Consider the following 20490-nt stretch of genomic DNA (forward strand, 5'->3'; position numbering starts at 1 on the left):
GCTAACACTCCTTCATATTTACTGTACTAAGGGGAAGAGTCAAAGTGACAAAGAGAAAGGAAGAGGAAAAATTAAGGACTGCTATTCCTGTTTTTGTCTCTCAGGTGAGTGAGACTGAGGTCAATGGCCAGTTTGAGTCAGTTTGCGAGTCCGTTTTTAGCGAAGTAGAATCCCAGGCCGTGGAGGCCTTGGACCTGCCTGGCTCGTTCCGCACTCGAAGCCACAGTTACCTGCGTGCGATTCAGGCTGGGTATTCCCAAGACGACGACTGCTTGCCTTCAATGACATCCTCCACTGTCACTTCAACTCTCAGATCCACAACAGGTAACAGTACGACCTCCCCCCAAAAATGAGAGAAGGCTGAGAAAACATACTCCTCCTACATTCTATAACATGCGTGCATACCTACATATGTACAGTGGGGGTACCCTTGAGCTTTAAGAGATGCTGGGTTGAATGATTCCGGTCATTTCTTTTTGGCTACTGTCACTGTTGTGTGTCTCTTGTTTGTCTTGCCTCTGCATATCCTGAGTGTTCTGAGGGATTTGCTTGCAAGCGTGTTACTTTGCACAGTCCATATACATCATTACCCTTAGCTTTAGCTTTCTGATTCGCTTTCTGATTCGTCACGTGTGGTGGTGGCAAAGCTGGACCCGGAGTAGAGGATGGGAGGGGACTCGTTCAAACCAGCCCAATGAGAATTTAAACCCACGACACACTACAGTCACACTCACAGCACTTGGCATGTGTAAGAGAAACAGGCCTTGTCCTGAGCATGATAACCTCATTGATATATGTGTCGTGTGTAGAGCGTGTGAGTCGTGTAGGGAAGGGTTAAGTGTGAAACAGAACAGTGGTTGGAGGAGGGCTGTAGACCTCTAGAGAGTGTTAGGAAGGCTCATAGTCTGCTCCAGAGAGGTCTTCAGTTTCCCCCATCCATGCTTTGTTTGACCAGTTCATTACACTAGCGTCTCTAACTGATCTTGGCTTATAAGCCCACAGAACACAAGACAGCAAAAACTTGTTACCGACATACGGTAAGTCAACAAACTCAGATAGGGTACTGGTTGCACAAAGGAACTAGGAACTAGTAAAGTCAATTCAGAGTGCATAAAATATATTACGTTATTCTATATTGTTGTATTGTGTTGCATAAAACCACATTTGGAGATATGATATAAATGAAGCTTTCATTTGGAATATTAACTGATTTATCACTTTTGATGTAGCCAGATCAGAAGATAATATTAAATGGTCTTTCATCAGGTAGTCTGGCAATCATGTGTTTCAGGGAGATTGATCAGTTGACCTGAACTTTGACAGGGTTTGAAGAGGGTTCGACAACAGTAGCGCTCTCACCAAAAAATGTCAAAAGCTACTACTGTAGGGCCAACGTACTAGACACTTTCTCATTGAACTAAATCTCACGTTTAGATGACCTCTTTGGTGAAAACATCTGCCGGTGTGCCGTGGAGCAAGGCACTTAACCCCATTTGCTCCTGTAAGTGTGTCTGCTAAATGACAAAAATGTAGAATAATGTAAAAAATCGTCTTAATAATTGTGAGGATACCAAGTCAATTTGTTGCAATAATTGCTGTTTTGATATTAAACATTCGGGAATTTGAAGGTTTTGTGCAACATTTTACACACAATATCATCGTCAAAACATCAACATATCTGGTTCCTTGTGCAAACAGAACCACCGCTGCCTCTAACCTAATTGATCTAGTGCGTTTGGTGTATGCCTGGAGGAGTAAAGCTATGAACCCTATTGAAATACTATCATTTCATATGACGTTTTTCATTTGACAATATTATGACCGGGATTAACATTTTTCAACACATTTTGTAAAATCAATTGTGTTAGACCTCTGTATTTGTTTGTTTTCTGTTGGTTTACCTGTTTCCTTGTACAATCTGGAGTTTTTTTTTTGTTTATCTTGTCATGCTCAATTGGGTTGCACAGTCAGAATCCCTCAGCCTCCGATGTGACTGAAGTACTGAGGATCAAGGAAGTCCTCCAATCCCACCGTCTTACCTGCTGAACTCCTTTCACCCAATAAGCTCTCTGTTCAAATTGTCTGCTTCACAATTGGCTCACTAAATTGGCTCTCAAGTGGGTGTCGGTTACTCCCAGCATTTTCTGTATATATTTGTATTTTTTAATGAGCAGTTCTCTAGGACTTTTTCCTCTCCAAATACAGTCACATCCGACTGGGCTATGGAACAGGATATGCTAGTGAGCCTCAGGGAAATAATTGGCTGTGACCTGATGCCTCCATCTCAAGCCATATTGAAAATCTTTTTTACATGGTATCAACCATTTGGTGTCATTTTTGAAGGAATAGTGGCCTTGAAATGAAGTGAATGATCCACAGTATTTGACTGGCCATGCCACTGACTAATAAAATTCGGAAATGAGATCTGAATTCTAAATCGCTTACCAACCAAAACGCAAGAATGTCGAGGCTAGCGGGGCCCTTGAGTGGGGAAGGGATCCTATGATGCCCCATTGGGCAGAAGAGCAGCACCCCCTCCCAATCTGACCAGCCATGCATCTCTGGAAGGATAACCAGGGGGACAGAACAGCTGGATGCCTGTGACAGGTATTTTAATGACAACACGCATACATATATCTATATATATATATGTGTGTTTTTTTGCACTGCCTTCTCAGCAATAGATAAAAAATGGCCACTTTGATATAACAGCAGGATAGAAAAATCTGATTTAAACACAATGAGAAACAAACAGGGGCCCGAACAACTCACAAAACTCAGAGGCCTTGAATTCCTTGTTCGTATGCATTAATTTTCCAGAATTATACTGTATATGTGATGATGGTGCCTCACTGGCTTTTGCGAGTTGTTTGAAGTGTCTCTTTTTTCAAGTGCGCTAAAAGCGACTCATTGGTGGAACTATATGATAAAGCTGTACTTTCCAGTCTAACACATAATGTGTTCGTACCTCAGCCATGAAAACTAGCACTGAATGTTATCACATTGTCACTGTCAACAGTCAAAATGTGAGAGCATTTGTTATAGTAGGTTTGTGGTTTTTTTTCTTCCTATGAAAGTCAACCTCTGTAAAGGCCATATGTGGCTGGGTTGACCCTTGGCGTGGAAGTTATCAGCCGTCTTTGACTGTGGGATTGCAGCCCCTCCCTGGTGCAGCCCTGTAGGGGGGGGGGGGGACGACTTACCCGCCACTGGGAACTCCACATGGTCCAATCAACCTCATGGTGAGGGACCTGATATGTTCAATAGGGTTCATAACTGCTTCCCGGCCCAATGACTTGAGTTGTGATTTTTCATTGCCTTTTCATCTTTTCTGTTGCACGAAAAAAAAAGGAAAAGGAAACAATCGGAAAACACTTAAGACTTTTTGGGGGGAGAACCATGCTTTGATTTAATTCAGAGAATGGTATTTTCATTTGAAACTGATTGGTAATGATGGCTTATGCTAGGAACCAACGGGGTTCCGCTTCCCATGGTGCAGTGCAGTGAAAAGATGGAAAGACTGTGGAGGGTTGATGTTCATTCAGATGAGTGAGAAGGCAGTGTAAAAACACCATGAAAAGCCTGCAGTATGTGAGTCAAAATGTATCGCTCAAGTGGCTCAGTGTACCTGGCTGAATAATTCCTCTTCGTATTTTAGTACGCCAGATAGAGCTGTGTTACAGAGCATTCTATTTCTAGAGACCGCTTCAGTGTCTGAAGAGCACCTCTTCATTAAGTTTTACATTGAACAATCACAAATGCATCTGATAAAGGGATCACAAATTGCATAATTTGATAAAAGGGTAATCATATTCGCAGGGGATTGACGATCAACAAATCATCTAGCTGTTCACCATTTCTCTATATTCTCAATGCAACCAGTCAAAATCCTTGTCCCATCAATATTTTATTTGATCTGATATATCCATTGGAATGATAGGGTAGTTGTGGTATTTTACTCACATACTGTATTCATATTGTAGGTACAGTGGGGAGAACAAGTATTTGATACACTGCCGATTTTGCAGGTTTTCCTACTTACAAAGCATGTAGAGGTCTGTAATTTTTATCATAGGTACACTTCAACTGTGAGAGACGGAATTTAAAACAAAAATCCAGAAAATCACATTGTATGATTTTTAAGTAATTAATTCGCATTTTATTGCATGACATAAGTATTTGATCACCTACCAACCAGTAAGAATTCCGGCTCTCACAGACCTGTTAGTTTTTCTTTAAGAAGCCCTCCTGTTCTCCACTCATTACCTGTATTAACTGCACCTGTTTGAACTCGTTACCTGTATAAAAGACACCTGTCCACCCACTCAATCAAACAGACTCCAACCTCTCCGCAATGGCCAAGACCAGAGAGCTGTGTAAGGACATCAGGGCTAAAATTGTAGACCTGCACAAGGCTGGGATGGGCTACAGGACAATAGGCAAGCAGCTTGGTGAGAAGGCAACAACTGTCGGCGCAATTATTAGAAAATGGAAGAAGTTCAAGATGACGGTCAATCACCCTCGGTCTGGGGCTCCATGCAAGATCTCACCTCGTGGGGCATCAATGATCACGAGGAAGGTGAGGGATCAGCCCAGAACTACACGGCAGGACCTGGTCAATGACCTGAAGAGAGCTGGGACCACAGTCTCAAAGAAAACCATTAGTAACACACTACGCCGTCATGGATTAAAATCCTGCAGCGCACGCAAGGTCCCCCTGCTCAAGCCAGCGCATGTCCAGGCCCGTCTGAAGTTTGCCAATGACCATCTGGATGATCCAGAGGAGGAATTGGAGAAGGTCATGTGGTCTGATGAGACAAAAATAGAGCTTTTTGGTCTAAACTCCACTCGCCGTGTTTGGAGGAAGAAGAAGGATTAGTACAACCCCAAGAACACCATCCTAACCGTGAAGCTTGGAGGTGGTCATTCTTTGGGGATGCTTTTCTGCAAAGGGGACAGGATGACTGCACCGTATTGAGGGGAGGATGGATGGGGCCATGCATTGCGAGATCTTGGCCAACAACCTCCTTCCCTCAGTAAGAGCATTGAAGATAGGTCGTGGCTGGGTCTTCCAGCATGACAACGACCCGAAACACACAGCCAGGGCAACTAAGGAGTGGCTCCGTAAGAAGCATCTCAAGGTCCTGGAGTGGCCTAGCCAGTCTCCAGACCTGAACCCAATAGAAAATCTTTGGAGGGAGCTGAAAGTCCGTATTGCCCAGCGACAGCCCCGAAACCTGAAGGATCTGGAGAAGGTCTGTATGGAGGAGTGGGCCAAAATCCCTGCTGCAGTGTGTGCAAACCTGGTCAAGAACTACAGGAAACGTATGATCTCTGTAATTGCAAACAAAGGTTTCTGTACCAAATATTAAGTTCTGCTTTTCTGATGTATCAAATACTTATGTCATGCAATAAAATGCGAATTAATTACTTAAAAATCATACAATGTGATTTTCTGGATTTTTGTTTTAAATTCCGTCTCTCACAGTTGAAGTGTACCTATGATAAAAATTACAGACCTCTACATGCTTTGTAAGTAGGAAAACCTGCAAAATCGGCAGTGTATCAAATACTTGTTCTCCCCACTGTATATGTATGCCCACTCTAGGTTGGAACATTTGGGCGTCACAGTTACATAACACTCCAGCTGTTCCCTCCCTTTGAATCTCCCTCTATTTGCATATTGAAATTTGTCTTCCAGAGGGATATGATGTGCTGGAAGGCACTTCTTTGCTAAACGAGGACATGATAGAAGACGACGACGGGGCCAGCTCCTCGGCCTATGAGGAGTTGGAACGTCTGGAGAGGGAGAACGCTGTAGCTCGCAGCCAGCACAGCACCAGCTCCACTGTAACCGCCATCTCTGTCCCCCCGACTTCACCGCCTGCCTACCAGATCCCTGCTGCCCCCTCCATTGCCGCCCCCGATCCCCCCATACCTCAGGCCATCCAGGGCTTTAAAGAGTCTGCCAACATGGTGGCCGCCTTCAACATGCAGTGGAAAGACGAGATTTCGGCCATGCGCTACGAACTGGCTGAGCTGCGCAGGGACGTGTGCGGCGAGCTCAAGACGTTCAACAGCAACTTCTTCAGTTTCACTCAGTGCTACAACATGTGGACGCTGTGCCGTGAGAGTGCAAGTGACGGCTCAACACAGACCGGGGACCGGGTGTCTGTGGGCATCCAGGCTGGCACCAGCGGGCTCGTCAGGCAGAACACAGAGGATAAGTCTGTCATGTGCCAGCCGGAACCAGCTGCTTTTAGCATCATAGATCTGATGGACCCTCCCCGCATTGAGATAGCTGGGGACTCAACGCCAGAGGAGGAAGCGAGCAGCCCTGCTAGCTCCCAGCCATCGGAACATTCCGCAACGTGGGACAACAAGATGAAGAAGACCCGCAAGCTCTCTTTGGGCGGTGGCCGCAGGAGTGCCAGTCTGGAACTGTGGAGCAGGAAGTACAACAGTGGGCCCATGTCATACCTGTCAATGTCATTCTAATCATTCCCATACAACCCAGAAGAAACAAAACACATGTGTTTCCCCTTGATAACAACCCCTAGAGAACCAGAGCAGGAGCCAAGGGGAAAAAACCCATTTACTTATGTAGAGATCTACAGTCCCTTCAAAATGTATTCATAACCCTTGACTTATTCCACATTTTGTTGTGTTACAGCCTGAATTCAAAATGGATTAAACAGACTTTTAATACAGAAATATCTAATTTACATAAGTAATCAAACCCCTAAGTCAATACTTTGTAGAAGCACCTTTGGCGGCTTCAACTTTTAGTTGAACTTGACTATGTCTGTATCAGCTTTGCTGATTCTTCCTTTCAGATTTTCTCAAGCTCTGTTTTAGTTAGATGGGGAGCAGCGGTGAACAGCAATCTTCAAGAATTTCCACAGATTTTCAATGGGATTCAAGTCTGGGCTTTGGCTGGGCAGCTCACGAACTTTCACATTCTTGTTCTGAAGCCATTCCAGCGTTGCTTTGGCTGCATGCTTGGGGACATTAAGGTCAATTGCTCTCTGAAGCAGGTTCTCATCGAGGATTTGCTTGTATTTCACTCCATGAATTGTTCCTTCTATCCTTAGCGGTCTCCCAGTCCCTGCCTCTGAAAAGCATCCCCATAGTGCTTTGCATTCAGGCCAACGAGTTCCATCTTTGTCTCATCAGACCACAGAATCGTTTGCCTTATGATCTCAGAGTCTTTCACGTGCCTTTTTGCAAACTTCAGCCGTGCTGTCATGTGCCTTTTTCTCAGGAGTGGCTTCCGTCTGGCCACTCCCATGAAGCCCAGATTGGTGAAGTACTGTAGAGACTGTTGTCCTTCTGGCAGGTTCTCCCATCTCAGCCAAGGAACTCTGTAGTTCTGTCAGAGTGGTCATTGAGTTCTTGGTCACCTCTCTGATCAAGGTCCTTCTTGCCCGGTTGCTCAGTTTGGTCGGACAGGCAGCTCTAGGCAGAGTTTGGCTAGTTCCATATTTTTTCAGTTTCCCAATGATGGAGACCACTGTGCTCTTGAAAACTTTCAACAACTTGTTTTAAACCCTTCCCCAGATATATGCCTCATCACAAATCTCGGAGATCTACGGTCAGTTCCTTGGACTTCATGGTATAGTTTCTGCTCTGACATGTCAACTGTGGGACCTTAAATAGACAGGTGTGTTTCTTTCTAAATCATGTCCAAATGATTTCATTGGCCACAGGTGGACTCCAATCAAGTTGTTGCGACATCTCAATGATGATCAAAGGAAATTGGATGCACCTGAGCTCAATTTAGTGTTATATATCATTTTCAATACATTTGCAAAAATTTCTAAAAACATGTGTTCACTTTGTAATTATGGGGTATTGTGTGTAGATGGGTGAGAACAATTATCTATTTAATCCATTTTGAATTCAGTCTGTAACACAACAAAATGTGGAATGTCAAAGGGTATGAATACTTTCTGAAGACACTGTAGATTTTGAACATTAAACTAATCAATAATAAGGGACCAGTACAGCAATTATAAAGGGATGTGTTGAATACTTTTGAATGTCTTGTTCCCTAAGCACCACAGGGTGACTTTCAGCACCCCCCCCCCCCCCCCCCCTCCATCCCTAACTAACTGTGTATCAAATATAAAAAAGTATCTTACTGTATGTAATCTCTGGTGGACAGACTACGTAAACTTAAATGATACCGTAGATATGTCATGATACAATGTGATGCATGACGAGCCGCATTAGTTCTGGTGCTTTGGACAAATCACAATTTTGCAGGTGTTAGCATCTTTGGAATTTCGGGAAAGGGGAGGGGACATTTGTCCCATAGACTTGCCCATAACTTGCAAAGACAGAGGGTTGAGCTCTTTGTTCTGGTTCCAATCTCTTCTCTTCACACTATAGAACCAGAACTGAATTGAGAATCTGACCAATTAAGCAAGACTTTAGTTCTGTGTTAACTGAGTTTATACTTTTTGTAACACTTAGTCACCAATTTGACTGTTTGCGATCAATAGGTGAGGAAGATGTTGCTCAAGCCACCTTAAATAGAAGTGACAGTGAATGTGCGCTCTCAACGGTCTTATCTTGTAGGTAAGGTAGCCTATAGAATGTTGCCACTCCATGAGGTGTGGTATAAAATCATTGATACCATTAAGACTAATTGAATGCACAAAATGACCATTTTGGGGGGAAATGTAATATATGAATTGAATATAAAGGCCCCGTTTCTTTCCAGTCTCCCGCCTCTAATCCTAGGTCCTATCCCATCCCTTTGCTTAGACCAATCATATCCTTTCAGATCTGAGAAAAACTAAGAAATAGAAGCTGGGTAAAGGGGCTAGGAACCTTTATGAAACCGGGCAACAGATTACAGAGATAAAAGATACTGCAAATGTGCATACATCTAAATTTGAGAAAGAAAACTGTCATGAAACTTAAATCCTAGAACTGTTTGCATTAACTGAGTCCATGAAATTCCAGTGATTTAGTGGCTTGTTTCCCAACCTTATTCATTCCAGTTTCTTCTCATGTAGAAACCTAAAACACCATTTTATATTGAAATTATACTGTGAACAACTTTTTAAATCCCAATTTTTTGTATGATTAAATCAAAAAGAAAAATATAATATTTATGAATAGGTAGATTAAATGTAAAGTAAATTCAAATCAATAACCATTTCCAAATCATTCCCTGTGTCATCGTACAAATGCATATTTTTCTGTTCATCTTTGGGTAGTTAATGAAAATGAAAGCCGTAAATCGGATTGTGTTTGGAGTTAAATGAAACAATAGAACATGCCAAAGCTGTATACAACTTTAGTTTTAGTGGAGAATAATATAAATAATCATATTTAAATGATTCTCAGACTTTGCAACAAAATAAGAGATTTAAGTCAGTTATATTACTGTATAATATCTAACATAGATTAAACAATTACACTTAAAAAGTGTAGTTTTCATAAAAATGTTTTTCCTGATTTGACTTAACTTAACATTTTAAGTTGCAAGGTAACTCCTAAATTGTAGTTACCCAGCTGCCTTAAAATGCTTTAAAGTTATGTTAACTCAATATTAGTTGGATTGTAATATACATAAGTCATACATCTAATAATTTAAAGTTAGAGGGGAAACTAATATTTTTAAGTTGAATAAGCTAATATTTTTAAGTGTGGTTTACCCCATATTTATCTAAAATTAACTATAAAATGAATGAACATAAATCTTACAATTTAATTCCAGTGTCCAACAAAGAGAAACTATAAATAGTCAGGGTTTGGCATTATCTGAGTGCCAAACTATAAACTTAAGTTCATTCAAGCACAATCTATGTTACATGTTTCAACTCTATATGTTTTTAGAAATGTAATATTTTTGTATAGACTTAAAATGATGGCATATATTCCAAGTTGATCTAATTCATTGTGACCATTCTGTTTTCTTACATTATCCCTATATGAGGGGTTAACACAAGCTAACACATAAGCTCGAAACTCTCCTACGTGGTTCTAAATCAAACCAATTACCCTCATGTTGTTTCATTCATTACTCAAATGCAATCACTGTCCTGTGTGTTATATGTCACAAACATCTCATAGATAGTTCTCGTCTATAAGACAATCAGAGGGCATAGTCCCTTACCGCTGCCTCAATGTTTCCAGAGCTACATGGTAGTATTGTACCCCTGAATGTACTAACATCGCCTTTACTAGCTCTATGGAAACCTTAAAAGGTTGAGTCCTCAATTGTCTTCGTTTGAGTGTTCCTAAAAAGAAGCATTTGAACAAGTCAAATGGTACCCCTAACTGCTCATCTCCTTCATCGTCACATCACACCAACATGGCATACCAAAGTCACGGCTGGGACCCATGGAAATGGGGCCCACCTGAAACAGCTCCAAGTTCCACAGCGCAACTGTCTGTGGGCATACCCTCCAGAACAGGATGTTAGACCATAATGTTACAGAGGCATGTACGAATCACAACTCTTAACTTAAATCCCTCAAATAATTTCTACGGATGAGATGGTTCAACATAAAGACCTCTTACTTTTTTTTGGGGGGGGGGGGGCAGGACCAAAATACATTACTTGAGAAACAAGTGACACGTTGGAAAGATGACATTGACACGAAGTGTACCAAAAAAAAGACAGATGAAAAGAAAACAGACACAAAAATTCGGACCTAGCAGTTAAATTATTTCACCACCTGGTTACTGTAACTCAATGGGCCCAAGTTATTTCGCCTTGCAGTGGATTGGTTTTTGCTCTTGACGTGTTACAGTACAACATTACCAAAAGGACATATATAGGGACAGTTTGGCTGAAGGAGTTCTACTGTAACTATATAAAAAAAAAACATTTGCAATACAGGAATACCACTTTTGTTGTTATAGATCCAGATTTCCAAAACAAAAAGGATATTGAATGTTCCCTGAATGTGTCGCCCATACTTAAACAGCTACTGTACCAGTTGGCTGACATTTCCAGTCGTTTCAGAGAGAAAAAATAAGAATGTGAGAGCATCACACAAATCAACCGTTTGAATTTAAATATATGAATTTATTTCAACAAAAAAATATATAATAGAATGGTCTAAGAAACCCTAACATTCACATGTTCCTCTTTTCACTTGGAATGACAAAGAGGAGAGAATGCATCCTTCCCAGCCTGGGGAGAATGAACTCATATAAAGGTGCTTAGTCTATGATGGGGCAGGTGAATTATTGATGTCTCAGAACTACATTCATTCTATGCAAGTCCTTTGTCATTTTCCGTTGTATTGTTTCAGGTTACGTTCCGTTTTTGTAGTTGTTATTAGGTCTTTAGGTTTGTTTCCCTCATACAAGTCTTTTAACACTGGAAAGTACGTATCGTGAACAAATGGATTGTGCAGAGACATTAATAGTAGAGAATATGTTGCATGAAACTCAGGCAATGCTATTCATTTTGGTGCTTTTTTAAGATCCTGTCACACAAATGTTTTTTTATTATTATTGTCAACTATTGATATAGAGTCATATCAGTTAGCTAGAAAGATGTGAAACATGTTTCCCAATTATTGCATTATGTAGTCAGAAATTACAACATTACCCCCAGAACAACTTGAAATGTAGCAATGTGCTGAGAATAATAATTATATTTGGTCAGAAGAACATTGGGAAAAGAAATGTACGTCGATTACAAAAAAGAAAAGTAAAAATACGTTGGTAGAGGCATGGCTTACAAATGCTGTTTGTATCATGAAATCTTCCCGTTAACTCTTTTGAGTAATGGGACCATATTAATTATACTGTATGTCAAATCTGGTCTATGTATTTCCAGTTTCATGTTGATAATTATTTAATGGACCCCTGAGATATTTAAATTTTATTTTGACGTCTTATTGCTATACGGTGATCTGACACAAATACTGTGCAGCTCTTCTGATGTCCAGTCTTGGAGTCCACGGGTTTGGATTGGAATCTGATCGTAGTTCAATTTAAAAAAGATAAAATAGACTGTAACACTGCTTGAATACAAATTCATGTTCTACCCATCAAGAGATTTCCTCTCCTATATTTACGATTTTTTAAAGAAAACAGACACATTGCTTTAAGTATAATATAACGAGCAAAAGTTTTAATGGCACTTTCAATGGTCCTCTTTGTGTTTTATTCTTTATTACAGTCTAGTACATTTGGCAGGCAACCAACCTGGTCAGAGCATTTCATATTATTCTGTGCGTAAATCCGAGACAGTCCTTTTCGTACGATATGTTACATTTCGTATGGTATGTATTAATTACAATTCGTATTATATGTTACAAATTCTAGTTAGGTGGTTAACGCTAGCTAGCTGGCTAACATTAGCTAGGCTAGGGGTTAGGAGTTAGATTTAATGTTAGGTTTACGTTAAGGTTAGAGTTAGGGGAAGGTTTAGCTAACATGCTAAGTAGTTGAAAAGTAGATTAAAAAAAGTAGTAACTAGTTGAAAAGTTGCTAAAGTTGACCATGATGAGATTCGAACTCGTAACGTTTGGGTTGCTAGACGTTCGCCTTATACGCCCGACACAACCACCATACTTTCATTTTTGCCTGAAGTAACGATCTATCTTATGTAACCATACCAAACGTAACATATCATACTAATTTAAGTGTCCCAGATTTATGTTTTCTATGAGACCAGGCTGAGTCAACAGGTTCATTATGTTTTCTTTAAATGTTTAAAGGGTTTGAGGTATCATAAATATACTAGTACAAGTTTCATTCCTATTTGCTTTGGGTTGACCACTGCTAATTAAAGATATTGCTTTTTATAATTATATATGATTGGTTGTATTTAATTTGAGATAATACTTACAGTATACACTGCATTCAGAAAGTATTCAGACCACTTCCCTTTTTCCAGATTTTCGAACGTTACAGACTTATTCTAAAATGGATTAAATACTTTTTTTCTCTCTCTTCAATCTACACACAATACCCCATAATGACAAAGTGAAAACAGGTTTTTAGAAATTTTTGCAAATGTATTAAAAGTAAAAAAACAGAAATACCTGATTTACCTATCTATTCAGATCCTTTGCTATGAGACTTGAAATTGAGCTCAGGTGCATCATCCTTGAGATGTTTCTACGACTTGATTTGAGTCCACCTGTGGTAAATTCAAATCTTTGGACATGATTTGGAAAGGCACACACCTGTCTAAATAAGGTCACACAGTTGACAGTTCATGTCAGATCAAAAACTAAGCCATGAGGTCGAAAGAATTGTCTGTAGAGCTCCAAGACAGAATTGTTTCGAGGCACAGATCTGGGGAAGGGTACCAAAAATGTCTGCAGCATTGAAGGTCCCCAATATCACAGTGGCCTCCATCATTTTAAAATGAAAGAGGTTTGGAACCACCAAGACTCTTCCTAGAGCTGGCTGCCCAGCCAAATGGAGCAATCAGGGGAGAAGGGCCTTGGTCAGGGAGGTAAACCAGAACCCGATGGTCACTCTGACAGAGCTCAAGAGTTCTTCTGTGGAGATGGGAGAAACTTCCAGAAGGACAACCATCTCTGCAGCACTCCACCAATCAGGCCTTTATGGTAGGGTGACCAGACGGAAGCCTCTCCTCAGTGAAAGGCACATGACAGCCCACTTGGAGTTTGCCAAAAGGCACCGAAAAGACTCGCAGACCATGATAAACAAGATTCTCTGGTCTGATGAAACCAAGATTGAACTATTTGGCCTGAATGCAAAGTGTCACATCTGGAGGAAACCTGGCACCATACCTACGGTGAAGCATGGTGGTGGCAGCATCATGCAGTGGGGATGTTTTTCAGCAGCAGGGCCTGGGAGAGTTCAAGGGAAAGGGAAAGATAAACGGATCAAAGTACAGAGAGATCCTTGATCTGCTCCAGAGCGCTCAGGACCTCAGACTTGGGCGAAGGTTCACCTTCCAACAGGACAACGGCCCTAAGCACACAGCCAATACAATGCTGAAGTGATTCAGGACAAGTCTCTGAATGTCCTTGAGTGGCCCAGCCAGAGCCTTGAATCCGATCGAACTTCTCTGGAGAGACCTGAAAATAGCTGTGATGCGACACTCCCCATCCAACCTGACAGAGCTTGAGAGGATCTGCAGAAAAGAATGGGAGAAACTCCCCAAATACAGGTGTGCCAAGCTTGTAGCGTCATCCCCAAGAAGACTCGAGGCTGTAATCGCTGCCAAAGGTGCTTCAACAAAGTACTGACTAAAGGGTCTGAATACTTATGTAAATGCGATATTTCATTCAAAAATGTTTTATACTTTTGCAAAAATAGAAAATATATTTTTTTTGCTTTCTCATTATGGGGTTGATGTCTGAATACTGAATACTTCCCGAATGCACTGTATATTATTTATTTTTCATTTTTTTCTAATTCTGATGTTTAATTGTGAATTTTCTGTTATATTTTCCTTAAGTATTTTTTCATAAATCAATATAAAAAATTATGAAACAAGATTTTTGATGATCTTGAAGATGTTTTAAATGGTTGTGTAGTATATTCGCAATTTCTATGGGGATCATAGCTTTACAATGGCAATCAAAAAATCTAATTTGTTTTTACTGAAGAGTCAAAAGTCATTGCAAATGTTAAGTTCATTTCTTTGTGTATAGGTCCAACTAGGTATGAGATGAATTCATAAAGCACATCTCATAAAATGTCAATGATCCAGGAAACAGCACACAACAGTTACCATAATCCACACACAGCATGGGCCAGGCAAAGTATCTATTTCTTTGATCCTCTCAATATGTTTTATTTTTGTACTAAGCTATCACCTTTTTTTTTATTATAGGAACCCGTAGCTTAGCTGGGGGGCGTAGAGCGTACGGTAGGTCTGGTAGGGCACCATTTTCTTATACTTTTTTTCTATGTTAATATATTCATTTACACCATTTTTGTCCCACCTTTTAATGTAAAAATCATTACTCTCCAGCTCTGTCAGTAATGTCATCATATTGCTTTTCACAAATTTGATTACATTTCAATAAAAAAAATAAACAATATATTTTTCTGCTTTTCCAAAGTTACAAATTGATTTACTAATGTCACTACTAATCAAATCAAGTCAAATTGTATTTGTCACATGCGCCGAATACAACAGGTGTAGAACTTACCGTGAAATGCTTACCTACAAGCCATTAACCAACAATGCAGTTCAAGAAATAGAGTTAAGAAAATATTTACTAAATATTTATAAACTAGAGTAAAATATAAAATAAAAAAGTTACACAATAAAATAACAATAACGACGATATATACAGGGGGTACCGGTACCGAGTCAATGTGCGAGGGTACATGTTAGTCGAGGTCATTTGTACATGTAGGTAGGGGTAAAGTGACTATGCATAGATAATAAACAGCAAGTAGCTGAGGGGGGGTGTCAATGTAAATAGTCCAGGTGGCCATTTGATTAATTGTTCAGCAGTGTTATGGCTTGGGGGTAGAAGCTGTTAAGCAGCCTTTTGGACCAAGACTTGGCGCTCTGGTACCGCTTGCCATGCGATAGCAGAGAGAACAGTCTATGACTTAGGTGACTGAAGTCTTTGACAATTTCTTGGGGCCTTCCTATTAAACCGCCTAGTATATGGGTCATGGATGGCAGGAAGCTTGGCCTCAGTGATGTACTGGGCTGTACTCACTACCCTCTGTAGTGCCTTACGGTCAGATGTTGAGTAGTTGCATACCAGGTGGTGATGCAACCGGTCAAGACGGTGGTGCAGCTGTAGAACCTTTTGACGATCTGCGGACCCATGCCAAATCTTTTCAATCTCCTGAGGGGGAAAAGGCGTTGTCGTGCCCTCTTCACAACTTTCTTGGTGTGTTTGGACCATGATAGTTTGTTGGTGATGTGGATACCAAGGAACTTAACTCTCAACCCGCTCCACTACAGCCCCTTAGATGTGAATGGGGGCGTGTTCGGCCCTCCTTTTCCTGTAGTCCATGATCATCTCCTTTGTCTTGCTCATGTTGAGCTGTAGTCAATGAACAGCAGACTCACGTAGATGTTCCTTTTATCCAGGTGCGAAAAGGCAGTGTGGAGTGCGATTGAGATTGTGTCATCTTTGGATCTGTTGTGGAGGTATACGAATTGGAGTGGGTCTAGGTTTTCCGGGATGATGGTGTTGATGTGAGCCATGATCAGCCTTTCAAAGCACTTCATGGCTACCGACGTGAGTGCTACGGGGCGGTAGTTATTTAGGCAGGTTATCTTCGCTTTCATCGGCACAGGGACTATGGTGATCTGCTTGAAACATGTACGTTTTACAGACTCAGTCAGGGAGAGGTTTAAAATGTCAGTGAAGACACTTGCTAGTTGGTCCGCGCATGCTCTGAGTACACGTCCTTGTAATCTGTCTAGCCCCGGCCTTGTGAATGTTGACCTGTTTAAAGGTCTTGCTCACATCAGCTCCGGAGAGAGTGATCCCACAGTCGTCCCGAACAGCTGGTGCTCTCATGCATTCTGTTTTGCTTGCCTCAAAGTGAGCATTAAAGGCATTTAGCCAGTCTGTTAGGCTGGCGTCACTGGGCATTTCACGGCTGGGTTTCCCTTTGTAGTTCGTAATAGTTTGCAAGCCCTGACACATCCGACGAGCTTCAGAGCCGGTATAGTAGGATTCAATCTTAGTCCTGTATTGACGCTTTGTCTGTTTGATGGTTCGTCTTAAGGCATAGCAGGATTTCTAATAAGCATCCGGATTTGTGTCCCGATCCTTGGAAGCGTCAGCTCTAGCCTTTAGCTCGGTGCAGATGTTGCCTGTAATCCATGGCTTCTGGTTGGGATATGCACGTACGGTCACTGTGGGGACGACATCGTTGATGCATTTATTGATGAAGCCGGTGACTGAGGTGGTATACTCCCCAATGCCATTGGATGAATCCCAGGAACATATTCCGGTCTGTGCTAGCAAAACAGTCCTGTAGTGTATAATCCACGTCATCTGACCACTTCCCTATTGAGCGAGTCACTGGTACTTCCTGCTTTAGTTTTTGCTTGTAAGCAGGAATCAGGAGGATAGAATTATCGCCATTAGCGTGAAGATAGAATTATTAATTATTTGCCAAATGGAGGGCGAGGGAGAGCTTTGTATGCGTCTCTGTGTGTGGAGTAAAGGTGGTCTAGAGTTGTTTACCTCTGGTTGCACATGTGACATGCTGGTAGAAATTAGGTCAAATCAGATTTAAGTTCGCCTGCATTAAAGTCCCCGGCCACTAGGAGCCCCGCTTCTGGATGAGAATTTTCTTGTTTGCTTATGGCCTTATACAGCTCGTTGATTGAGGTCTTGGTGCCAGCATCGGTTTGTGGTGGTAAATAGACGGCTTCGAAAAATATTGATAACTTTATTGGTAGATAGTGTGGTCAACAGCTTATCATGAGGTACCTCAGGAGAGCAATACCTCAAGACTTTGTTAATATTAGACATCGCACACCAGCTGTTATTGAAAAATGGACACACATCACCACCCCTCGTCTTACCGGACATAGCAGTTCTGTCCTGCTGATGCACGGAAAACCCAGCCAACTGTATATTATCTGTGTTGTCGTTCAGCCACGACTCGGTGAAACAAAAGATATTACAGTTTTGATAGTCTCGAACGGAGCTTATCTATTTTATTCTCCAGTTATTGCACATTGGCCAATTTAATTATAGGGTTACCCACCGCCGACGAATTCTCGCAAGGCTCCCCGATCTCCACCCCCTGTACCTCCGTCTTTTCTTCACGCGAATGATGGGGATTTGGGCCTTGTCTCGGAGAAATAGTATATCCTTCGTGTCGAACTCATTAAAGAAAAAATCTTTGTTCAGTTCAAGGTAGGTAATCGCTTTTCTGATATCCAGAAGCTTTTTTCGGTCACAAGAGACGGAAGCAGCAACATTATGTACAAAATAAGTTCCAAAATGCGGAAAAACACACAAAATAGCACAGTTGGTTAGTGTTGACACAAATACTATTTTCTTTTACTTAAATATTTGTTCTATTACATGGTGCCTGCATGGTACCTTTTATAAGATACAAACATAAACTATCATTCCATTTGAGATGTCTTACACACATTTTTTCAAAAACAAATCCCACATTTTTTCACAAAACATACTTGATATGTGCATGTAACCCAGAAAAAGTCCCTACATTTTTTATTATAGTTTTCATACAATAGCCATACATTTTGCTTTCATTTGTTTGTTATTTAAGCATGTCCTTAACTGTTTATTGTACCTTTTAACATTATTATTATTATTATTACTGCTACTACTACCACTATTAGTACCATTCGAGTTTGACTTTGCATTAGAATTAACATTAGCATTGTTAGCATTCTTATTAACGTTATAGTATTGGCATTTGTGTTTTACCTGAAACTCTTCTTGATTCAATCAAAATGTATTTCAGTTTGCCTAAATGTTTTTATTTTATTGAATGAAAAGTGTCTTTGTAAGTAAGTAGCCTTGAGAGCCGGAACGACTCGTAGGCGCAAGAGCCTATATCCTGTTTCTTTAGCATGAGGCAGCTTATGTACAAGTACACTCCCTGGACAGGGCGCTAGTCTATCGCAAGGCCATTTTATGAAAAGCAAGTAATCAAATCCTCATGAGATGCTGATCCGCAGCAAGGCAAACAAGTGACAAATCTTTGTTGCCATCAGATAGGATTAAATCCAGTACTACATATCCCTTACAAGTATGCCTACACCATTCCTGGTCTTTTTTAGGTGTACACCAAGGCCATTATAGTCATCTAAAACTGAAACTAAAACAAAAAAGAATCATAATAAATAAATAATTAAGAAACCCGTTTGAAAAATGAAAACTATAATGAAACTATTATCTTTGTTTCAAAAACTAAATAAAATTAAGACCATCATAAATTATGTTCAGTTTGAGTTTTTTCAAAAGTAGTTTGAAAAAGCAGTTTTGAAGCTTCTTTCAAAAGTATTTTCAAGCTGCCAGGAGATTGTGATGTTTCAAATAGGCCTAGCTTGTGCATCACTGTCACTAGCTACAGTATCTAGTCTCTAGTCTAGACAGACGGGTTGCCTCACACAATGTAACAATGTTCCAGCCAATGAGATATGTGTGTGTATATGTATGTGTATATATATATATATATATATATATATCGTTTTTTTAACCTTTATTTAACTAGGCAATAGAGACTGCAACATTGTATCTGTCCCAGTATGGCGTCTATAACCTTGTCGCCATACTCGAATTGCTGGCGCATAGAGCCTGTTAACAGTGTGGGACTGTTAGGGACTAGGGCTGTTATGGTGACTGTATCACCGCCACACCGGCGGTCACGAGTCATGAAAGCAGTCAAATTCCAAGTGCATAGATAAGATGTATTTTTTTCCCCCTGCCCCTGTTTTGAGACAGGTGCGTGATAATGGTCCATAATAAATCAAAACTAATTTCACACATATATTACTTAGTATATGTAAAGACAAGATGAAATCAAGAACAGTCTGATGGGTGACAATATTCTCCTATCACTTGTGAATGTTATATTATCCCTTGTGAATGATGCACAGCTTTTTCAAATCATAGTCACACACCTCATGTAGCCTACCCCATAGGCCTATATGTTTGGATAAGGTTTGTATCACAACTAAAGTGGCCAAATAACTTCTTAAAATGAATCACATGAATCTGCTTTACAATGGGTGTAGAGCCTAACTGGAAAACAGTGCATTCGGAAAGTTTTCAGACCCCTTGACATTTTCCACATTTTGTTATACTACATACAGCCTTATTCTAAAACGAATTAAATAAATGTTTTTCCTCATCAATTTACACACAATACCTCATAATGAAAAAGCAAAAACAGATTTCTATATAAGGTCCCACAGTTGACAGTGCATGTCAGAGCAAAAAACAAACCATAAGATCGAAAGGAATTGTCCGTAGAGATCCGAGACAGGATTGTGTCGAGGCGCAGATCTTGGGAAGGGTACCAAAAAATGTCTGCAGTATTGAAGGTCCCCAAGAACACAGTGGCCTCCATCATTCTTAAATGGAAGCCACTAAGACTCTTCCTAGAGCTGGCCGCCCGGCCAAACTGGGCAATCAGGGGAGAAGGGCCTTGGGTAGGGAGGTGACCAAGAACCCGATGGTCACTCTGACAGAGCTCCAGAGTTCCTCTGCGGAGATGGGAGAACCTTCCAGAAGGATAACCATCTCTGCAGCACTCCACCAATCAGGCCTTTATGGTAGAGTGGCCAGATGGAAACCACTCGTCAGTAAAAGGCACATGACAGCCTGCTTGGAGTTTGCCAAAAGGCACGTAAAGGACTCTCAGACCATGAGAAACAAGATTCTCTGGTCTGATGAAACCAAGATTTAACTCTTTGGCCTGAATGCAAAGCGTCACGCCTGGAGGAAACCTGGCACCATCCCTACAGTGAAGCATGGAGGTGGCATAATCATGCTGTGTGGATGTTTTTCAGCGGCAGGGACTGGGAGACTAGTCAGGATTGAGGGAAATATG

At 40.9% G+C, this 20490-nt stretch overlaps 1 protein-coding gene across 2 annotated transcripts in view; it reads left to right on the forward strand.

Annotated features, from left to right (window-relative positions):
• Positions 1-20490, forward strand: part of LOC139556554 (disks large-associated protein 2-like) — a 191459-nt gene that overhangs the window by 146326 nt on the left and 24643 nt on the right. The window contains exons 5-6 of one of the 2 annotated variants that reach the window (XM_071370641.1): positions 105-324; positions 5702-8062. In XM_071370641.1, coding sequence (XP_071226742.1) covers positions 105-324; positions 5702-6498 — 1017 coding nt within the window. In that variant the 3' untranslated portion in view covers positions 6499-8062. Of the gene's footprint in view, positions 1-104; positions 325-5701; positions 8063-20490 lie in introns of those variants that run through there. The other variant, XM_071370640.1, reaches the window with a different exon arrangement.

The sequence above is a fragment of the Salvelinus alpinus genome, chromosome 27, assembly GCF_045679555.1.
Source record: "Salvelinus alpinus chromosome 27, SLU_Salpinus.1, whole genome shotgun sequence".
Taxonomy (NCBI): Eukaryota; Metazoa; Chordata; class Actinopteri; order Salmoniformes; family Salmonidae; genus Salvelinus; species Salvelinus alpinus.